Genomic DNA, 24,395 nt, shown 5'->3' on the forward strand with positions numbered 1-24,395 from the left:
GAAAAGGCCATTCAAAAGTGTTGGGGACTTTGACAAGGAGTGGACTGAGGCTGGAGTCAGTGCACCACACACAGACGGATCCTGGACATGGGCTTCAAATGTATTCCTCTTGTCAAGCCGCTCCTGAACAACAAACAATGTCAGAAGTGCCTTACCTGGGCTAAAGAAAAACAGACCTGTCCTCTTTTCTGATGAGAGCAACTTTTGCATCTCATTTGGAAACAAAGGACCCAGAGTCTGAAGGAAGAATGGAGAGGCACACACTGCAAGATGCTTGAAGTCCAGTGTGAAGTTTCCACAGTCTGTGTTGATTTGGGGAGCCATGTTATCTGCTGGTGTTTGTCCACTGTGCTTCATTAAGTCCAGGGTCAATGCAGCCATCTACCAGGAGATTTTGGAGCACTTCATGCTTCCTTCTGCAGACAAGCTTTATGGGGATGCTGACTTCATTTTCCAGTAGGACTTGGCACCTGCCCACACTGCCAAAAGCACCAAAACCTGGTTCAATGACTGTGGGATTACTGTGCTTGATTGGCCAGCAAACTCGCCTGACCTGAACTCCATAGAGAATCTATGGGGCATTACCAAGAGAAAGATAAGATACATGAGACCGAACAATGCAGAAGAGCTAAAGGCCCCTATTGAAGCATCCTGGTCTTCCATAACACCTCAGCAGTGCCACAGGCTGATAGCTTCCATGCCACGATGCATTGAGGCAGTAATTGCTGTAAAAGGGGCCCAAACCAAGTACTGAGTACATATGCATGCTTACCCTTTTCAGAGGTCTGATATTGTTCTATGTACAATCCTTGTTTTATTGATTGCATGTAATATTCTAATTTTCTGAGATTGTGGATTTGGGGTTTTCATGAGCTGTAAGCCATAATCATCTCAATTATGACAATCACGGCTTGAACTATCTTGCCTTGCATGTAATGAGTCTATCTCATATATTAGTTTCACCTTTTAAGTTGCATTGCTGAAATAAATGATTTTTTGCATGATATTCTAATTTCTCGAGTTTCACCTGTATGTGCTGCACTGCATATTAAAACAATGAAAAAAGTAGGAAAAAGTATTACAAGTATTTCTTGCTGTATCAGGAAAAAGCAAGAACTAAAAAAATCCCAATATCAGTAGGACATCCTGAAAGACCTACCTTTAAAGGGCCTTTAATGTTATTTAATATATCTAATGTATCTGATACTGATTAATTTATCAGGTTAATTGGAAAGTGGTTCAGAAAAGTTTTGTCACAATATGCCAATACTACTGTTTTTCTTTGCATCTGGAATAGTCTGATACAACTTCTGATCTGAAATATATTTTTAGCCAGGAAATGTTTCTTCAGCATTTTTGCAAATCAGGTGAAACACTATTTACATTCAAAAGCTTGATCCTTAAAAAAAAAAAAATCTTTGCTTTTACTTTTGGGGAAATATGTGACAGCATCAGATCACTAAAAAGCACTGAATTTCACTCCTCTGTAAACAAATGTTACCCTGACCGCTCTGATGAAAGCGGAAATATAATCTGACAACAAACAAATATTCAATGAATTAAGGAGATCATATCTGGACTATAAAAATCCGGACGATCGTGGCATCAGAGAACTCCTCCGGATTTCTGAATCCCAATCATGACATGCCTCGACAATTTTTGTCCTTTCTTCCCTTGATAACGACAGTCACTTTCTGCTATTGCTTATTTAGGGCTTCCACTCACCTACTCACGCATGCGCACAGATACGCTCACGCATACGTCTCATAAAAAAAAAAAAGTAAACCGAATTGCTGCGGCCAACGTGGTTCAACGCCTCGAAATTCCGCTTGTACGGGACGCACAGCGCCCCCTCCCTCCCGCTGAAAAAAACAACAGCGGAAATCAACGCGCTTCCCCCTGCCTCTAGGGGGAGACTACATGAATGAAAAACCCCTCTATTTTCAGAGGGATCTCTATGATCCTGTTGTTGACTTTGCTTTTTTGCTCACGTGCCTGCTTCCCCTTCCCCCCCCCGCAGCTTTCAGATGAGCATGCGCGCGGGTTTCGCTTGCCATAGCAACCAGGGCTGGAGACGGTAGCAACTGGAATCCTAACAATGGTGAGTTCCTTGGCGGGCTACCGGGGGAAGATGAGGCGCCCGGGGGAAGATGAGGCGGAGGGAGGGGATTCTCCTTTGGGAAGGGGAGTTGGGGGTCCCGCGTTGGCTGGCTGGCTGGCTGGCTGGAGGTAAGTAGTAGCTGTTAATACTAGTGGCGATGGCTGATGGAGGGAAGGGAACAATAGCAACGGGAATGTTCTGACAAGAGAGGGGGAGCTTTGGGAAGGAAGGAAGGAAGGAAGGAAGTCACTGAAGCAACAGGTTTCAAACATCGCTGGAGAAACCAAAGAGGCCTGTGAGAAAGGAAAGAAGGAAAGAAATAAAATTCGCTGGAGCAACAGGTTTCGGACATTGCTGGAAAGAGGAGATCTCTTGCGGGAAATGAGGGACCAAAGAGGCCTGTGAGAAGTCGGGTTGTGGTGTGGGAGGTACTGGACCCACTGGAGATTGTGAGTGCTTTAAAAAGTTTTAGAGGGAAGATGTCCCAGCAGCGATACGGGGTACAGTAGAGGAGCAAATGACCGCCATCAGTCATGTGAGTTGAAATCTCAAATAATCTCGCTTTGTCCGTGCAATCTTCCCCCTTTACATCTGACACGTACAATGATTTCCTCTGGAAAATGGTGTGAGGGATTACAAAGAGAGGTGGGGTGTGTGTTAGGGACTCCTAAGTATACAGTGGAGCATAATGCTTGATTAGATAGTATACCCAACTTAGATCTCCATCAAAGAGCAAAAAACAAAAAAACCCTTGTGAGAACTGAAAACTGTCAACAAACAAGAGAGGAACTGAACCTTTTTTTTTAGTGAAATTAGTAAAAAAAAAAAAAAGCCAGGTACTTCAAGAGTTGTGCAATTGTTCCATCAGCAACAGCAAATTCCCCTTAGAACCCACTGATAATGGAAAGTGGGAAAAGATTTGCTGATTTCTATCTCCCACTTCAGCCTCCTGCACCACTTTCTCCACTATTCAAATGGTCTGCTAACTGTAGGAAGTCTAAAAACAAAAATCCAAATAAGACTGCTTTTATGGAATCCCAGCTAGTAGGTATGTTACAATAAGTATAATAGGTCAGTGATAGGCAGAAGGCACCTTAGGTTGACTCGCGGACACCTGCAGCAAAGATTTTGACCTATCACTTGTTAAGCAAAACATAATACAGCTATAAAGAAGGGATTTTGAGCATTAGGGATAAATTGTTATGTGGAAGGCCTTTGCATTTCATTTCTGTTTGAAAAAAATTCTGAGCTCAGAATTCTTTTAATTGGAAATGTTCATCTTTTGCACAAAGTAGGTAATTAATTTTTGAGTTCTGATTGCAAAGATAGGAGATTGAAGAAACTTAAAAAGCAACAAGATTTTTTTTAACTTTTGCCTTTATTTTGGAGGTCTTCATGATGGTTGAAGTCTGATATAATTTAATTTTTTCCCATAGGCGGGATGCTCATTTGAAGAGTGATCTGCATAATTGATGCAAATTAATTATAATCTAAGAGTTGTCTGAATATCAGAAGACGCCTTCAGTAGAATGGTAAATAAATACTTTAAAATCATGACAGAAAATTTGCATTAAAGAGTTTGAAATTTTCCAAACTGTACTTAATATGTATTTATATGATAAATTTAAATACTGTTTTTCTGGCTTATGATTAGGGTGTATTCAACATTTCATACATAGATTGACGAGGTACTCTTTCTTTTCATATATACGTTACTATTTCTTTTTCTTCTTAAGAGGGATTAAGGTAGGATTTGATTGCAAGAATAATACCTAAAAGCTACATGTAAAACTAGATGGAGCTAGAGAAGCCTTTCCATCTTGCGCTTTAAAAAATCTCAGTAAGCTCTTTTAAAGCACAGATTATCTATTATAAATGAGTGACACTACATAAAATTAAGTTGTTTTTTTAGCTGTTAAGAATTGACAGTCTAGTCTGAGTAGAGAAAAGCATCTTAACAGGATGGAAAGTTGCTAAAATATTTTGTATTACAAATCATAACTTCTGACCTCAATTTCTTTTCCTTTTTGAATTGCTTACTTATAAACTCTTGACAAAGGAAGTATATATTGTGCTACTACAGCTTCTATGCAGAATTATGCATTTTTTTTCCTTTTACATAATTTTTCATTAGAATAGAAAAGTAGCAACATTTAAATGTAAAGGGTGAAAGTTTGCATCTCACGTACATAATGTTATCCTTTCAGTGAATAAAAGCATCAAGAATAAATCATCAAGAATAAAGACTGACTATAGCTGTCATATCAATAATTCATAAGTAGTTTTATTCATGCTTTACTGAAAACATGTCATTTTATTTTTTTATCTGTGAACCATATAGTCTTATCCTATATTATTTGATGGTCTTTGTAGTGTTTTTATTAAATTGAATCACAAATTTCCATATAAAAATATAGCAAGGACAGATGAACCCTATAAAATAAACAGTGTGTCAGCTAATTTTGGATGGTTTAAATATAAGAAACAGTGCTACAGTTTTAATTTTGTATAGATTATCCTGAACATGAAGTTGGACAGACCTTTTGTATCAGTAGGATTGTTACATGCTAATATGTATTTCTTGTCAAAAATAAGATTGGACATGAAAAATCCTGAAGAAAGAATTTCAGAAAAAGACTCATGAAGTGTAGACATAAACCAAATTGCTAAACTGCCTCTCTAATAGGTCCTCTGATACCACCCAATGAAAAATCAGAAAACAAATCATATAATTCATATCTTTCATTATTTCTACAGAACTCAGGGAGTGAGAAACTTAGAGAGTTTAAACTCATAATATAGAAAGACAGATATGGGGTTAATAGATGCAGCAAAATTATGGCATGTATCCATACTAAGCAGTTAAAAGGTTGTAGAGATCTGGAATATTAACAGAAGGGCAACAGAGATTATCACAGAATGAGAAACTAAGTCCCATGAAGAGAGATGAAAGGAGCTGGGTTCTTTTAACCTTTAAAAATGAAGAGTGAGAGGGACTATAATAAAATTTCAAATATCTCAATTACCAAAGCAGTAATCATCTCCCTCTTCTTGATTATGTTCAAACAGAAATTAGATAGTCTTCTATTGTAGATATATTCATTTAGATTCCTAAGATATCATACTTAACAGGCTCTTTGAATGTTATGATTGTTTTTTTGTGTCATGGATGTTCTGCCAGCACCCATTAGCTTATAGTTTACTGAAGCTGCTTTTTCTTGTATCACATGGACCTCCAGCAGTGGCCTTTTTGATTGTAGCCCATGGTGCTGTCTATTATAGCAGAAGTTCACAGGCAGTTTTTGCTGCCAAGAGACTGGGTTGGGGGCGGGGAGGAATTTATGGAGCAACTGCTGAATTTGTTAAGTGAATAACATTAGCCTTTGACAGATTTTATTTTAGTAGGTACATTCATACAAATAATAAAAAGTGATGTGAGGCGGAATGAAATTGTTAATAACAATCAGCAAGTATATCACTATAAATAATACAGCAACTACTTGTTCAGTTCTTCCCAGTTTCTATCCACTTTTCCTCAGGCCTTGCTCTTTTTTGTACATGCTGCCCTTGAATTGCTTGAAAATAGCAACAACAGCTCAAAAGGCCCCATATTCATTAGAGAGTGTGAGGTAAGGTTGGAGAATAAAGTAAAAAATCATCTACTAGTTCTGATCCCTCTAGCTCACATAAGCTAAAATGAACAGTTTTTTCTTCTTTTAAAAAAATTCCACTGATTTCAGATTTGTATAGATGAAACTCATAGGACTTTTAACCTGGGACCAGAATAAAATTGTAAATACTTATTAAACTGATCCCCTCCTTGATCAAGACTTGATTTAATTAATGTCAGTGTGGTATGCTGGTGAAAGCATTAGACTGGGACTGAATACACCAAGGTTCAGGTCCACCCTCTACTACAGAGCTCATTAGCTGACTCTGAGCCAGTTACTCTCAGCTCAACTTAGTTCAATCATAGGGTTGTTTTGTGGAGGGAAAATGGAGTAGGGAGTGTTTTGTATGACTTCATGAGCTCCTGAAGGAAAAGCAGGATACTGCCAAATCTTAACAGACAAAGAAACAAATGATAAAGCCAAACAATTATCTAAGAGGGTTGTGTAAATCCATTATATTTTATTTATATGTTGTTGGGTTTTTTTGTTAGGCAAAAGCAACAACTATTAAGGAAGCTCTAGCCAAATGGGTAAGTATATTGTGTGTTCTTTATATTGATTTTCTTTATCAAGAAAAGTTGTTTTCATTGTGCTTTTTTAAATTTTTCGTTGATGCAAAACGTTTGCAAGGAACCCAAAAAAGCTATGTAGAAAAGCAAACTTTTTAGCTTATTTAGTATTTGAACTGCAAATATACTTCTGTGAAGTTTAATTAATATTTATATAACACTATGAGCTGAAAAATGCCTATTACAGACATTCCATAATCATTGTATGAGGAATATATATTAAAAGCCATGTCAAGAACTCATAGAAATCAAGCTTTGTTAATATAGGGAATAAATATAGTAGATAAACAGCTAATGGTAGACATGTTTGGGAAGGATTTATTAACAAACTGGGAAGAGAAGCAGTAAGTAAAGTGGTTTGATTATTGGGCTGCATATCGCAGAATAAGGCACAGAGAACCTTAGTGAAATTGAAGTTGTATAGAGCAATAAGGAAAAGGAGAAATATTGGGAACCTAAGTAAATGTGATTTAGTTAATTGCTCAGAGATTGAATGCTCTAAAATGAGAATATATAGAATGAGAATTTATATTTTATATCTAGCTAAGAATACCCCCCACCCCCCAGATTTATTGGAATATTCCATGTTGATGGCATATGAGCAAATGAAAACTTGGAACAGTTTAATTGTTATACAGTATATTGTGTTCAGGACAAAATTACAATGTTTCAATGTTCTGGTCAGATCAGCTGCTACAGCATTCCAAAGCTTAAAAGACAATTGGGGACTTCTTCCCTGGTTATCTGTGATTTAGAACGGTGTGAACAATAACAACATGGCTGTTCAAACTCAGGTTTGAAGTATGTCCTGCTAGCCTGCCCTTAGACCCAACATGCTCACTGGATCCATTACTCCACTGGTTCCTTTTGGTCATCTCCACAACCACCTTTTTCCTTTTTATCCTCAACCCGTAGGTGAACATGGATTGAGTGGATACAAATTCAGTTCACTGTTAATTCATCTTGTGTAAAGGAAGAGCTGTATTACTATTTTGAGCTGTGAATTCAGCTTTCCCCTTTTAATAAGTAACAGCACACAATTCTACAGGAAAAGCTGTCATACCATTAATAACCAATTTCCTTACTGCTGTCACCCTCCCTGTCCCTTGAGTAGTGAAGCCTTATTTGGCCCTCCCTCTGATATCATCGTCCCTCCAAAAGCGCTTGTCCTTTTCCCATAGTAGTTTAGGAGAGTCATTTTTTATAGGGGAGATTGAATGGATGGAAATTGAGGCAAGTAGAGGGGTTTAAAGGTTTAAAAAAGATAAAACGTCTTTATAAAGTTTGTGGCAGCATCTAAGAAGCAGCATAGCAGTGGCATCACTATCTCTATGCAGGTAATTTCTGATTGGAAGAATTAATTCCATCAAATACATAGAGAGATTTTTTTTTTGTGACAGAAAAAAAGTGTCTTTCAAAACATGAAAGGGGTTGATCTTAAAGGGGGTTGAGGAGAGTCCTTTCTCTCTTTATGTTGCTTTGAAACAGATGCCAAAACTCAAAAGGGGCACACTTGAACTAAAAGGTAATGGGGTTGTGTAGAGGCTGCCTCAGAGGCAGACATGCGCTCACCGCTTTAGTAGTAGAAGTGCTAGTATTGAATTCAGTCTTATTGCAAGTCCTAGTCCTCCTCCCTTAAATGTTTTATTAACAGCAGTTTAATGCTGGCCTGAGTTACTGAACAGTTATCATTCCATACCAAAGTTCAGTCCGGCCTAGCGGGGAAAAACCCTAAGTATCACACTTGGTGTTTAGATTGAGAAGCGTGATAGCATATTTGTTTAAAAGGAGGTCATTTATTTTTCTCTGAGTAGATTAGAATAAATAATCTCTAAATTTTGAGGAAGCTGTTTTTGTCATTCTTTTTTTACCTTCAGGAAGAAAAAACTGGTCAAAAGCCATCGGAGGCCAAGGAAGTGAAACTCTATGCTCAGGTTCCCCCTATAGAAAAGATGGATGCTTCTCTTTCCACTCTTGTTAACTGCGAGTAGGTCCTAAATACTAAAATAAATGTATCCTGGGTTGTTCGTACTTTCAGCAGTATAGGCTGCCCTTATTTAGTGACAATTGAGACCAGCAACTCCATCATGAAACCACTCTATCAGTCGCTACATGGGAAATCACATGACTGGGACTGTGCTTTCCTTTTCCAGCTTAGTGGGCAATGCTCCATGTTCAGCTTGAAACTGCAAGACTAAATAGTGTTACATCTTCAGTTTTGCTTGCCTCCTAACCATTCCTTTGCCCTTTGGAATGTTAGCTCCAACTGGAATAATTAACAAAAAGGGAATTAATGTTTGTATTTACATTGATTGGAGAGGAAGGGATTACAGGAGAGTAAGCAATCATACACATGGGAAATACACATTGAAAGCAGTTTTATTTGTTAAATTTATTTGCCACCTACCTCATCATGGCGTTACTCGAAGCAGCAATTAAACTTAATGCACTGATGTTGGCAACTGCAAATGCAGTATACAGAACACCTAGGTAATTCCTGGTGCTCCTTCTCACTCTCTTGGAATCCTTTCCTCTCCAATTTCTTCATTCTTCAAGAGGGGAGGAACTAGTCTGGCACAGGAGAGATTGCTGTGAGAAATATTTGACACCTCCCAGAGTGGAGAGGTTTCCACAGGTATATTTTGGCACATGATTACTATCTTGCATCCCACCCATCGCCCCCTCCAATTTTTCAATTGTAACATTAAATATTTTTGAACATTACTCTTTTAAACAACTTTATAATATTCACAAGGCTTAATTGATATAGTGCCACATCATGATTTGAATTAATCATATTAAAAACTGAGGTGTGTTTTCAGTTTTGAAATGTAGAGGTTTTGCACTATTTACCCTTTAGTCTATATTGAGCAATTAGCTTTCAGAACCCGTGCCACAGTGCCTCTTCAGTTCCTATCTCGCCCCCAATAACAATTGTCACAAAGTATTTACAAATCTTCAATCGTTACAGAATTACAATTAATATAAAATCCTCTTTTTTCTTTGTTTCAAGAAAACTCTCTTTATCTACAAACTGCATTGAAAAAATTGCCAACTTAAATGGGCTAAGTAAGTAATAATGAACATATTGCATCCTTTCTCAAATTTCTGTAAGCCACTATTTTAGAAATGGAGCTTATATATGTCACACTTGCTTATGCCACTTTATCAGTTTTGTTCCTCATTCTATTCATAGAAAATAACTGTAATTGTATGTATCTCATACTGCAAAGATAGGAAGGTCTCCTTTTTAGTATAACTGTGTAAGCAGAGACCTTAATGTTTATAGCTGTCTTAAATATTCAGTTGAATAGAAAGTTGGGATATAAATTGGATAAATAAATTTAAAAAATACTGTTCCATAATCCTTAATGAATAGATTTTTCTCCTGCTATTGATTGATTCAGGCTGATAGTAATAACTATTCTTATTAATCTGTCATATTGTGCAGCAAAATACAGAATTAATTTTAAAATCAAGCTTTATTTGAAAAAAATATAAGCAGTACAATATTAATTTGATTTTATTTGAGTACTGATTAGAATATAGCCTTCTGCATTGATAACCTTTTGCATCATTTGAAATAGTAGACTTGAGGCATTATTGAAAAAAAATTGAATATTTCTCAAGATATTCAATATAATTTTTCCACTTAAAATGAATTGATTGTTTTTTAAAAACATTCTCCTCGATTGTTTTTACTTCTTGGGAAACTTGTCATCTGTAGCCTCTAGCTATGTCATGAATCTACAAATGCACAATTCAGTGTGCTAATGAAGAAGTTGATTATTTTGGCTCATTACATGACTTGAACTTATGGCTCTCTGAATAATAATCTGTTCAGAGCATGAGGAAGATTCAGGGAAACTCAACTACCTGCCAATTCCTTCATTATTTGCAAAAAGGAACAGCCATCTCTCTGGTTCACAATGAAGCCATTAACAAGAAAGTGAATATACTCTCTCTTAATGAAATATAAGATGATTGGGCTTTGAAGATTAAGTACTATAACACAGTTGCTGAAATTTCTATAACCTGTCCCCTTAATCCTTTTACTAAATATTGTTAAAGTAGCCTGAAAAATCTTGCTTTTCATTGAAAGCCTAATAGTATGGTTAAAGCAACCACAAGACATTTCTAAATAGTGCCTGTTCAGTGCTGAATATCTATTTCTGTTCTGTTTTTTTTTAATTTAAATCCTTTTTCCTTTAACAGTTAAGTGTAGTGGGTAAGGCACCAGGCTAGAAACTGAGAGATTGCAAGTTCTAGTGCCACCTTAGACATAAAGGCATCTGGGTGACTTTGGACCAGTTATTTTCTCTCAGCCCTAGGAAGAAGGCAGTGGCAAACCATTTCTGAAAATCTTGTCAAGAAAACTGCAGGGATAATAGTCAACGGGAATCAATACACGTGTTCTTTGACCAACTGGACTGATATGCATTATTCTTAGGTATCATCTGCTGGGCTTTTATTTATTTTTTAAATGTATATGTTGCCCAATTCTCAAAACGTCTGGATGGCTATAGTATTTCTTAACTAATAATGTAGAAATATAAGTGTGTTTCTGTTACAGAAAACTTGCGGATATTGTCATTGGGAAGGAACAACATAAAAAATCTGAATGGGCTGGTATGTAATCTTGATGAGGTAGTTGTTTCTCATAATAACAGTAAGAATATCAGTGTATGTAGTGGATATTAGTTTGTTGGGACAAATATTGAATAAAACTAACAATAGTGTAAGTTTTACAAAATCTTGAAGAATCATAGATTCTTAAAGAATTATAAGATCTCTACCTCATGTCAAGAGGATATATGATTTCCACAAATAGTTTTTCACAGCTGGTCACAGTCACTGATAAAATCTCACTAAGTAGCCATATTCATTTAATGGAACTGCACAAGAAGGGTTGCAAAAAATGCCTTAAGGTCCAGTTATGACTGGCAGCTAATACAGATAACAAACAGCTTACGTAATAATTTGATCAGCTAGTTCCATTTAACATTGCTGCCATATGGAAAATTTCATATTTTATTCCTTGCATTACAGTAATTCAACTACACATTGCCAGAAAGCAGTAGCAGCAGCAATCTATCAAGGCAAGGTCATAGTATATCTGCTAAATTGTTGAATGGTACATGATACATATGTATGTCTGCACCAAAATAATGAAATCAAGAGCACTTACACTTAGGACCCTGATTTTTAGGAACGTAAAACTTCTCTGAAGCACCATTATATATCTGGATTGTTTATTTGTTCTCGCCCAGTCTATCGCCCTGCTGAATTCTAGTTTAGAATATCTTTTGTCTCATAAAAATTAGATTATTTCTTGCAACAAATTGATATCCTTAGTAGATCAGAACTCTCAGATATGCCAGTCTAGAACAGGCTAAAATCCCAAAGAAGCCACCTGACATGACTCTTGCCTGACTGATGTAATCCAAAAGGCTTTGAAATCTGTGGGTCCCTCTTATGATCCCCATCCCAACTTGGGAATATATAGAATGAGGATTTGATTTTTCTTTCAACTCTATCGTTTTTCTATTTTAGACTTACCTTAATTTATGCTCTGGTACTATGGAAGCAAAAGATTGTACTTTTTTTTTTTGCTTTTTTTAACTTAAAAGCTTCTGATGGCAATAGAACATTTTTCCCAGAACGTTATTGTCTTTCAGGAAGCAGTTGGGGATACCTTAGAGGAGTTGTGGATCTCATATAACTTGATTGAGAAGTTGAAAGGTCTCCATGTGATGAAGAAGCTGAAAATTCTCTACATGTCCAATAATCTGGTGAAAGATTGGGGTAAGGCAATGTCATGTCTACTTTGAAACATATTGATCATTTTACTAGGGTTATAGTAGATAATTTATGTTCTGGTGCAAGGATTATCTTAAAATATGTTCACAATTACCCTTCTGCACCACAACCATATTTTTATTTTGAAAGGTCACAGATAATGTGCAATAAAATTAAGTGCAATAATGGGCCTAACCAAAGGAGGTGGATATATTGAAATTATGTTATTTGCTCAGTATTCATGTACATTTACATTTCATATATGCTTTGCTATTGATGAATCTGTATAGTTACCTAGCTAGCTATTTGCTTGTGCTTTTTTATTCCATGCTTAGAAAGTATAGTATGCTAATTTAAAAGTATATAAATATAGCTCAATATACACTGCTCAAAAAAAATAAAGGGAACACTTAAACAAAGCAATGTAACTCCAAGTCAATCACACTTCTGTGAAATCAAACTGTCCACTTAGGTAGCAACACTGATTGACAATCAATTTCACATACTGTTGTGCAAATGGAATAGACAACAGGTGGAAAGCATAGGCAGTTAGCAAGACATCCCCAATAAAGGAGTGGTTCTGCAGATGGTGACCACAGACCACTTCTCAGTTCCTATGCTTTCTGGGTGATGGTTTGGTCACTTTTGAATGCTGGCGGTGCTTTCACTCTAGTGGTAGCATGAGACGGAGTCTAAAACCCATTCAAGTGGCTCAGATAGTGCAGCTCATCCAGGATGGCACATCAATGCAAGCTGTGGCAAGAAGGTTTGCTGTGTCTGTCAGCGTAGTGTCCAGAGCATGGAGACGCTACCAGGAGACAGGCCAGTACATCAGGAGACGTGGAGGAGGCTGTAGGAGGGCAATAACCCAGCATCAGGACTGCTACCTCCGCCTTTGTGCAAGGGGGGACAGGAGGAGCACTGCCAGAGCCCTGCAAAATGACCTCCAGCGGGCCACAAGTGTGCATGTGGCTGTTCAAACGGTCAGAAACAGACTCCATGAGGGTGGTTTGAGGGCCCGACGTCCACAGGTGGGGGTTGTGCTTACAGCCCAACACTGTGCAGGGTGTTTGGCATTTGCCAGAGAATACCAAGATTGGCAAATTTGCCACTGGCGCCCTATGCTCTTCACAGATGAAAGCAGGTTTACACTGAGCACATGTGACAGACGTGACAGGGTCTGGAGATGCCATGGAGAATGTTCTGCTGCCTGCAACATCCTCCAGCATGACCGGTTTGGCAGTGGGTCAGTAATGGTGTGGGGTGGCATTTTAGGGGACTGCACAGCCCTCCATGTGCTCGCCAGAGGTAGCCTGACTGCCATTAGGTACCGAGATGAGATCCTCAGACCCCTTGTGAGACCATATGCTGGTACGGTTGGCCCTAGGTTCCTCCTAATGCAAGACAATGCTAGACCTCATGTGGCTGGAGTGTGTCAGCATTTCCTGCAAGATGAAGGCATTGATGCTATGGACTGACCCGCCCATGCCCCAGACCTGAATCCAATTGAGCACATCTGGGACATCATGTCTCGCTCCATCCACCAACGCCACATTGCACACAGACTGTCCAGGAGTTGGGGGATGCTTTAGTCCAGGTGTAGGAGGAGATCCCTCAGGAGACCACCCACCACCTCATCAGGAGCATTCCCAGGTGTTGCAGGGAGGTCATACAGGCACGTGGAGGCCACACACACTACTGAGCCTCATTTTGACTTGTTTTAAGGACATTACATCAAAGTTGGATCAGCCTGTAGTGTTTTTTTCCACTTTAATTTTGAGTGTAACTCCAAATCCAGACCTCCATGAGTTGCTAAATTTGATTTCCATTGATAATTTTTGTGTGATTTTATTGTCAGCACATTCAACTATGTAATGAACAAAGTATTTAATAAGAATATTTCATTCATTCAGATCTAGGATGTCTTATTTTTGTGTTCCCTTTATTTTTTTGAGCAGTGTATAAATATACCTAAAACAAGATGGATTGATGACATCAGCAAGTATTGGGGGCTCAATTGGCAAAAGAAAGCTCAGGACCATATATTTTGGAAACATGTGGAAGAGGCCTTCATCCTGCAGTGGATAGACAATGGCTAAAATGATAATGATGATGATATTTATAAACTGGCATTGCATGTTTTCGAGTTTTGATGAGTAATGTAGCTGTGTTCTGATTTTACTTTTTTAATGTCACTAGATAAAATAAATTAACAGAATTCTGTACATACAACTGAGCTAACTATATGATATAACATTAAAAAGAAACGGAAAAATGAGATTTATAAACATCTTTTAAAAATGATCAAATTGCTTGGAAATCCTTTGCCTTGTTCCTTTATTAAACTAAGACTAATTTGAAGTTTGAGAGCAAGCTTGGCATAATGGTTAAGGCACCGGACTTTAAACCAGGAGACTGTGAGTTCTATTTCCACCTTAGGCATGAATCCACCTTGGGCTGGTCACACAATCTCAGCCCTAGGAAGAAGGCTCTAAGAGCAAACCAGTTCAAAAATCTTGCCAAGAAAACTCTAGGGATTAGTCCAGACAGTTACCAGGAATTAATACTGACTCAAAGGTACACCAAGGGGTGGGGGACGGGGGGGATGGACAGACGGACGGACGGACAGACATTTGATCAACAATGTGTAGCAAGTTCATATTTATCTTTTCAGTATTGTATAATAATTTTTGTCATTGTCCCACTTGTGAAAATTCCATAATTTTTAATATCTTAATTAATTCAAAATACTGGGCATATAGCCAAGAAGAATTTGTCACATAAAAGTTGGGCTAAAATCCCTAACTGTCTTGTATGTTAGCCAGAATGTGGAAATAATAGGACAAACCTAGCTGAACAATGTCTTTGAATGTTTTAGTTTCTGAATTGCATTTCTAACAAGGAAGCCGTTGCAGCCAACCTGCTTTAGGCATTCTCTGAAGTACTCAGTATAGGCTGGCTTTTTTTTGGTATATACTTGGAGACTAATTTTTTGATTTTCAAAAACAGCAACTCATTATTTCATATTGTTTCAATATAATTTTCATCAATTTTCTTCAACTTTTTACAAAAGTATGTTGTTAGTTTAGAAGCCTCAATGAATTCCTTCAGAATTTCTAACAAATGCAGAACTTCCGGTGCAGCAATAGTATCAATCCCTGGCAGTCCAAGTACAATTTGAAATTCTCTGAGATCAATCAAATGAGTTCAAGTTTTACAGAAGTTTTAAAAACTTATTCCTTAGTCCCAACTAATATTTAGAGAAACCAGTCTGTCCGGAAAATGGATTTACCCACTATTTTTATAGTTTGTTTTATTTGTGCCTTTGAATCAGTCTTGACACCTGGCAACTGCCTGGACTAGGCCCTACATTTTTCTTGGCAGCATTTTTTGAAGTGGTTTGCCCTTCCCTTCTTCCAAGGTCTGAGCAATAGGCCCAAGGGCCACCCAGCTGGTTTTGTGCCTAAGGTAGGAATTCAGTCTCCCAGCTTGTCTCTTGGTGTTTTGGGCTACTACACTAAACTGGTTCATTGTGTGTTGCAGTTACCTAACGTAAACTTGACTATTGATTATTGTACACTACCCAGAGTCATTTTTCATGAGATGGACTGCTATATAAATTTGATTAATAAATTACTTAATAAATAAACTTCAGAGTAAAAAGATTAAATTGTATCAGAAACACAATGTTTCATACACATATATCTATTAACATTAAACACAGCTGTGGACTTCCATTTGTTAAGTAAAAGTTGTGTGTTCTATAATCTTCAAAGCCAGCTGCGCATCTGCCATTTCACCTGATAATTATTAGAAAAGAAATATCTATACCACATTATCTACATTAGCAGGACTGATCTGGAACACCATATTCTAGATAATGAGACATACTTGTGTTATAAATGCAGCTGATCTAGCAACCTCTGATCTAGCAACCCCTGACCTTAGGACTGTAATTCTGTAGAGGTGGACAAACATTTTCATGGGCAGATAGTAAACTATTAGGATGGTATAGTGCTTTGAATTTCAAGAGTACTGCTTGTATTCCCATGCTTGCTCTTGAAACGTGTGTGTGTGTGTGTGTGTGTGTGTGTGTGTGTGTGTGTGTGTGTGTGTGTGTGTGTGTGTTAGAGTGACTGTAGATGTGCAAGTGGTATCTGTCAACAGCACCAAACCCCCAAACATGACTTTCCAGCTGTAGAGAGTAGCAAGGTAATCTTGGGGAAAGACACAGCTGCTTTAAGGAGTTTTTAACAGGTGATATGTGAGGAGCCACACAGAGATCTTTACTTAAGTAGAACATTGCTTATTAGCACTTTAGCAACCTCATTGATTAAAGCACTATTGAATGTCACAGCTGTTTGAGAATCAGAACTAGAAATCTGGAAAGTTCATATCAGAGGTAGTTAAATATTGCACAGTAAGTGAATTATTCTCTTAACATCTCCCTGCCCCTCTTCTAACATGGGCATTTGGTAGTAACAATGTTAAGCTACATACACATCATGATATTATCATGCAGATAAAATAAGCTCTGTAATTGCAATGATGATGTGATGACTCTATCTCCCTGCAGGCTCCTATGCCTTTTGGTTTTGGAGTTGTGATTTTCCCCCTCCCTTCATAATTTTTTTTCTGATTCTCTTTATGTATGCAGCAGAGTTTGTGAGGTTGGCAGAGTTGCCGCTACTGGAAGACCTGGTGTTTGTAGGCAATCCACTGGAAGAGAAATACTCTGCTGATTCACAGAGTGCCTGGGTTGAGGAAGCAACCAAGCGAGTGTCCAGACTGAAGAAACTCGATGGTGAGAACTGAGGAGGAATAGCATAGCATTAATATTGGAGCCAAAGTTCATATGAAAAGTTAAGCTTGGGAAAGACCAGTTCAGTTGTGATAGTTCATTTTGAGTCTTTTGAAAAGTCAAATAATGATATAAACATTTTTTACTGGACCTTTTGGTTGCAACCAAATTATTCAGCAAAGACCTATAGCATACATAAATGAAAATCTGTAGATTTTTATTCCTACCAAATATTTGTTTTTAAAATAAAAATACTGTGATTGTTGCTGTTTAAAAACATCACAAAAAGCTGCTGTAGCCACATATCATCAGTGTTAGAAGAGAGAGGAGATAAATTAAGCATGTTGGAAATACAGGCCACCTCCCAATAGACACTGATGTTAAAAATCTGATTTTATTTTAGGCTTTGGGATAATTCCCCCCCCCCCAATCCTTAATCCTTATTTTAGGCTTTGGGATAATTCCCCCCCCCCCCAATCCTTAAGCCTTGATCTGAACATATGTATTAATATAAATAACATCATGGGAAATTGGTGGATGCGTTAGTAAATTCACTGAGGAAGTGAGTTGAGCAGTCATTTTACTATTTTTATGCTAATTTTTAATTTAGTTTTGAGTAATAATTTAAAGAAAAACAGAATCTAGCTTAGAATTCCTTTAAATTCTTGTTAACAATCTTTACCAAAATGATATATTGTTGTGAGTCTTCACATACAGCACAAGGTTGAGGAACTGGATAGGGAAAGGAAATGGAAGAAAATGCAATAAAGATTGTTGTGATTTATGTATTTATTTATTTTAGGTATCCCAGTTATAAAACAGGAAGAAGGGGAAGAAGGAGAAAACTAGCACCTTTTCTTTCACATTAAATTATTGATGTATCTCCAGCACTATATAGGATGTGATGCTTTTGTATAAATATGTCTTTAAGAAAACTTTAGGCAACTTTTTAACTGATTCATCTCCATGTTCTTCTCACCCAAAGAATTCTTACTTTTTTATAATGAATGTTTATTTTTTATTTAATACCTGGAGTTTTTCTGCAAGTGTATGATTTTTTTTAAGAGCAGATTTCTATAAGCACATGTTAAATAGTTTTCTCTAATCATTTGAGAAATGGCAGAGGAGTTCTATATAGTATGGCTTTTTAAAAATATCTTTTTTTAAAGAAAGGATTCAAATAATGGTATGCTTTAACATTTATCAAATGTCTCTTGTTTTTTTCTCCCGGGTTAATATCCAGTATTAGATGAAAGAGTGAAGGCAGTTTCTTTTTTCTAAGTGAAGTATTTCTCTCCTCATTTGGTTTAATATGCTGGTTGAATTTTCCTTTACATACTTTAAGGAACATGAAACTCTTAAGCAAAGGTTTTGTGTTGATTATACGTTGCAGAATGGCTGAAGTCCTTTATTATTTTGGAGTCTTGAGTAATCTGAGAAAAGAAAGCAGCTGTCAAAAGAAGTTGAAATATAGCAGGTTGTTCAAAACTAAGCCTCCATTTTAGTAACTGATAAATGACAGCTGAAGAAATTACAGGAAAGGAAGAAGAGAAAAGCAATAATGCTGTAGGATATATAGTACACGTGTTCCAAGGCAGTTTATTTTTTTTCATAAAGGGGACTATAAATCTCCTTACTTTGTCAAAGCCTTCTAACCTAAAATTTTTCACTGATATGACGACATTTTGGACATTCCTAAAGAGGGAAAGGAGGAAAATAAAGTAAGGTGTTACTATTTTGTTGAAGGTAAAATTTAATTTTATAAAGACTTGTGGCAGTTTTTTTTCTGTTTTTTTTTTTCTACTTAAAAGTATTGGCTCTGACAATCCATTTCTCAGTTAACAGATGACAGGCATTCAAAAAAGGAAATGAAACTGCAACTCTCTGCGTAGTTATATGGGAATAAATACTATGGAACACAGCGGTGCTCACTTCTATTTTACACAAATGCTGAGCCTTTCCTCGGGAATATTCTTTAGCCTTTGGATTTATCCTAACCATTTAAATGTGGCAGTTTATTAATAAGATTACCCCTGTGATTCTACTCTGTCTCAAATCTATGTATTTATGAGGCATTAAGACAGTTATTACTCTGAAAGAATTTTGCTGTTCAGATTTTTTTAAAGAGGAGAATTCCTTGCTATTTTAGGCTTGGTTACGTCAAAGAGCAATCCTCCAAGATATTTCACAAAGTTTCACTCGAGGTTCAGGGAAATGGTTCTTGCTCATCCACAGATTGGTTTTTTTTTTTTAAAAAAAAAGAACTTTCAGAGAATTCAATTTTTACTTTCATCCTGTTTATATTCAATCTTAATTGTTTCTGTGAATCAATCCATGTTGATGCATCATTTTAAACAAAGATATTTATATGTTAGGTTTAGTTCTTGGCATTGTTTTTCTCATATGTTCTCATTTGTATCTTCATTGTTGTCTTCACATTAGGCCAGGTGTAGGTAATCTTTTGTTGGCCAGGAGCCCAGCTGAATACTGGGGAAGAGGCTGCAAAATGAATGGAATACTTCACATAAGTGAGCAGAATTATGTTCAGGGTTACAGAGTACTAGATTTAAAAGGCAGCTAAAAACTGAATAAACAGGGCTTATGTGACTGTAAGATGTCATCTTATATCCACAAATGGAAAATGATCCTATCAGTTTTCAGCAATCATAACAAGCTTTAAGAACTTTAGAGCTATAAAAAAAGGCCAGATTTCATGATGTCCTTAGAGGTTGCTCAGCTCTGCTTTAGGCAATAAGTCTGTTTGGGTGCAGTAGAAGTTACTTCTGAGTAAACATGCGTAGGATTGCACTGCTTGCAGCTGAGGAAGTTTATGAACAGATACATGATTGTAGTTCTTAGAACTTTTTCCTTTTTGTAGTTTAAAGTAAGGCACTGTATAAGGCATTGTGTTCCCAGACCAGTGAATTTCATTTATATACCTCCTCCTCTTTGCATCTTACCAATTAATTTTTCTCTTGGTACCTTTGAGGCAGGGGAAATTGGTGAACTAATGAAGAGTTGTCATATCTGGAGTACAAAAATTGGAGCTGCAAACATTGGGGCATTTGCTGGATGATAATAAACAGTCATAGTATTGTATATCACTTTCCTGCCATCTACTGGTCATCCAGATTTTTGCAGCCTGGATAACCTTTAACTGGGCAAAACAGTGCCATAAAGCCAAAGTCAAAGTACTTTAAATGGGCTAACTTACAAAATTCAGCCAAAATCTGGGACCCATAATTCTTGTGGAATGGATATTTGACAAGTTTTATAACACAAACATTATCCTAAAGCACTTTATGGCATAATAAAAAATGTCATAAAACATTTCTGGTCCTGATGTTTGGGCTATTTTCAAGGCAGAAACATCTCTGAATGTATCCCAGCTCTTTCAGTGAAGGTAGTGCATTAGAAGCTCTGTCATTGTTGAGGACATTGAGAAATCTGGTAAGGAAATTTCTCTGAAAGGATGACATTATCTATTGTAGGTTTAAGAGGCCGATACTCTGCCAGGATTTGCTCTTGAGGCATTTAGTGCCAGCGATTAAGATAAAGTCAGGGTTCTTGCTAGCAAAGGGTCAAATGTCCAGACACCTACCAGGAATCTGGTAGGCAGGCAGTTCTAAATGCCTAATTGGTTCTTTTAACCCCATTCTTGGCCTCCCTCAAATGGTCAATGCATTTGAAGGGGAAAGTCAGCAAATATTTTGACTAGCAATTTTTATGGAACTTGATTTGAATTCAGCTTAGCATTCTTTTTGATGCTGATGGTATAGCTAGTGTGATATTAACCATGCAAGTAATATCATAATAATAGAAATCTCAATACTTTAAATTATATTTTTTCTTCTTGAAAGCAGTTTTTTCAAAAAGAGTTCTTCTATTTCACCCACTTCTTGTCATTTGGGATCCCTCACATGTAATTGTTGTCTGTAATTGTATCTGGGAATTAAGATGATAATGTTCAAAAGCCAGTGTTCAATTTTCTCTGTTCACGTCATGAGAAACAAAATGGTTCCATAGTTTTTTTACAAACACTTTATAATACTTTTTTGAAGTGTGATGGGATACCTAAGTTTAAAAGTGGGTTATAGTAATATGACAGCACATCTTTCTTTAGCAAATAGTATCTTAGTAAAGAATTAGTGCCTTTCTTAAAGGAACTTATTGATAAGCTGTTATTGGCACTGGTGTTTCTTTTAGGAAATTAGACGGAAATCATTACACTATATCCAGCATTTTTTTTTTGTTGCTTTACTATGTGCCCTTCGTGTCAACTGGATTGCTGACATAATCCCAATATCATTTATTATAACATATAGATAAAACTAAAATTTAAAATTTAAATAGAGGAAGAATGAGGTGTTTTGACAATTGAACTGTTCTGTCTCTTGCAGAATGATCATGGATGATCAACAGGCATAATTTTTTAAAAGAACAATAAATAGGCTTTTTCATATTAAATAATTAAGATATATTTATAATTCAAATTTATTTTTGGTATGCTTATAGCAAAATGTGATTCTGTGACAAGTGTTGCTTTAGTGATTAGCTCAGTTTCCTGTATCATTCAGCCAGTACTAATTGTAATGCTTGCTTGTATAGAAGTTGGCTCAATGTTATATTTTTAAGAATATTGAATTGCACTGGTGTCTCCAGACCCATAAACAAACTCATAGGTTTGCTGTAGTAGGGGAAAGAAGCAAAGGGAATATTTTTGGATTTTGGATTTTAAAATTGTAAGGCTGGCAAGAGCTTGATGAAATAGATGTATATTATATATAGTGGACAACAGATTATACAGTACCGCACTGGAATGCAGTATAAGATGTACCGGTAATTCATAAATAAAAATCAGTGGTACTTGTGGAAAAGCCATTTACAGTACCTAAGTTTCCAAGGAACAGTATAATTAGGCTTTCATCATGATAATGTGTACAAGTATAATAAAAGTCTTAATTGATGATAATATAGACTCAGAAGGAAAGTGAGGCTTAAGAATTGGAATTTGAAGTGGAATGATTTCTCTTTAAAGATATGAATTACAATTAAATTACTATCAAACCATTTCAGTGCCATTTCTTCCACAACCTAGAATCTGCAAGTTACACAAAGGAGCCCCTAGGAGCCTATGTAAAAATAGGGTTAGTGATAGAGAACTTCTGACTGCAGAGTCTTTGCCACACATCTTTCCATTTTAATCTTCTTGAAGGCTGTTTTTGAAGGCTACACCAAATCTTGCAGTAAAACAGGGATGTCAAATTTGCATCATCACAGCAGTGTCACGGATTTTTGGAACTTTTTTCCCCTTTGCTAAACCGGGCGTGGCCAGCATGTGATGCATCTGTAAGTTTGACAGCCCTGCAGTAAAAGCTGCTTCTATAGCACGTTGTCTTTATTTCGTGAAATGACAGATAGATGGCTTAGCATGACCTGGAGTGTCCTTTCCAAATTGCATATAGAAGAGTTTCTTTTTTTAATAACAAAGCACTGTTTTCTGTTGCAAAAAGCAATTGGCAGCATAATGAAATTGTATCTACCAAGTAATGTTATAAGATGATATAGACATGAGGCAAACATTGGTTGATACAACATAAAAGTGTTCCAAATAATGTATTTCTGACCTTGTTGAAATGGATAAGAGTTTGTCGTGCAAAACAGAAATCCAATTGCTAAAATAAGGAGTGTTTCTTTTTTTAAAAAAAATGCACTTTAAAATTATGCACTGGATGCCGACGGGAAGTAATGCAAATTTTGCGATATGTAGGTTATGCAGAGAAAGCTTCTTGGCAGAGCAGCAAATAAAAAGGACTTCCTTCTATTTGCTCTGAGGAACTGTTATGGTTTGCCACCTCCCTGGAAATTATTTAGCCTAATATATGGATTATGGGTGAAATAAATATCCATGTATAAACATGACAGCAGAGTTGAATCCCGCTGTCCACACTGGAAGTAGGGTGGCTTATGTTAACCTTGTTTAATAGCATTTTAATAAATTTAATGCATACTAATAAATTGAGAGGTGTCAACTTGCATTTCATTCACTCTGTCTGCAAACAGACACTGTACATTATTTATGCAAAGATGTCGAAGGACATTTAAAGCAGGCAGCACTCATTTGTGGATCTCTAGTTTTGGTAGAAATTTAGGCTTTTAAAACAAACTCCAAGTTGGAGAGCAATTTTCAAGCAATTACTGTAGCATGGTAACTCCTTTTAAAAAGTAGAGTATAATTTTGTAGCACCATCATTGTCTGACATTATTATGAAGTTAATCTGTTTTAAGTCATTTTGCGAAATTTGCTCAAAGTAGTAATAAAAGTTTTATACAAAGGACATTGCTGTCGTGAGTTATTCAATTACAAGTCAAGGTGGCAGTATAAGGGGTTTTGTCTAGGGCAGGGGTGTCAAAACTTGGGGCCCACGGACCAAATGTGACCACATGCTAGCCATGCCCACCCATTTTAGCGAAGGGGGAAAAAGTTGTGATACTTCACGTAACGATGTGTCGTGGGTTTGACATCCCCTGGTCTAGGGGGACTCTTAGAGCATTGTTAGATCCATACAAGACCTAAGAAGGAAAAGGATTTACTGTCTACACTAAGCTAATCTATGAAGAAACCTTTGCTTTCCTTAAAATGGTTTTAGTAGGGTTAAATTAGGAAAGCCATCTTAACGTGACACAATGAAACTGATTCTAAGTTAGATATAGACTGATAAAGCAGAATTTTGTGCAGGATTCTACTACAGCTTCCACAGCTGGTGGCTATCCAGCCTCTTAAATACATCTACTGAAGGAAAATCTGTCTAGATAAATGTTTCTCAACCTCAGCAACTTTTAAGATGTGTGAACTTTAATTCATATAATTCCCAAGCCAGCGGGAATTCGAGGAGTTCCCGTTAACCAATTTCATTGTATACATGATGTACAATGACAGTAAAGGCTTTGAACTTGCACTTAAAGCTGCCAACACTGGTCTAGGCTGCCTGTTACAATACTGAGCATGTTTCAAATTTGATAATTTAAATGGGAATTATCCTGATGTCCACTTGAAATTTGCTTTTTTGCTATTTAAATCCACCCTTTTAGCTTCCCTGAACTACAGAGCAGGACTGCTTTCTCAGTGACAGTGCTTCAAACTCCTGTTCAAGGAGGCAGGACTCACATATTTATTCAAATAACTGCAAACAAGAATTGGGGGGGGGGATTTGAATGATTTCAAGTGTCATCATTCAAGTAACATAAATTACATAAATTGCACCAGTCACAAGTGACAATTATCTATGCAAAATTTGCCTGATGATATCATGAAGCATGTGATGTCATCAAGGGCATTTATAGCTGCCTATGCAAAATAATAGTAATAAAAAATCCTGCGCTGGTCTAACCCAAAGGTGCTAGACTTTTCACTGTGTCCAGCTTTTTAATTCAGTGAGCAATCCAATGCAGGA

General features: G+C 36.8%; 1 protein-coding gene across 1 annotated transcript; it reads left to right on the plus strand.

Annotated features, from left to right (window-relative positions):
• Positions 1-1,968: 1,968 nt before the first annotated feature.
• On the plus strand, positions 1,969-23,279 carry DNAL1 (dynein axonemal light chain 1). Its single transcript, XM_026709322.2, has 9 exons — positions 1,969-2,101; positions 3,538-3,633; positions 6,264-6,302; positions 8,219-8,328; positions 9,355-9,410; positions 10,915-10,970; positions 12,020-12,146; positions 16,798-16,944; positions 17,744-23,279. Exons 2-9 carry the CDS (start codon positions 3,631-3,633, stop codon positions 17,788-17,790), a joined length of 585 nt encoding a protein of 194 aa, XP_026565107.1. The 5' UTR covers positions 1,969-2,101; positions 3,538-3,630; the 3' UTR covers positions 17,791-23,279.
• Positions 23,280-24,395: the final 1,116 nt, after the last annotated feature.

Source organism: Pseudonaja textilis, chromosome 1, assembly GCF_049901715.1.
Source record: "Pseudonaja textilis isolate UNSWEBS1 chromosome 1, rPseTex1.2, whole genome shotgun sequence".
Taxonomy (NCBI): Eukaryota; Metazoa; Chordata; class Lepidosauria; order Squamata; family Elapidae; genus Pseudonaja; species Pseudonaja textilis.

Coding starts and splice junctions, on each gene's coding strand:
- DNAL1 (XM_026709322.2), top strand. Junction 8,329..9,354: donor TCCACTCTTGTTAACTGCGA/GTAGGTCCTAAA, acceptor CTTTGTTTCAAG/AAAACTCTCTTTATCTACAA. Junction 16,945..17,743: donor CAGACTGAAGAAACTCGATG/GTGAGAACTGAG, acceptor TATTTATTTTAG/GTATCCCAGTTATAAAACAG.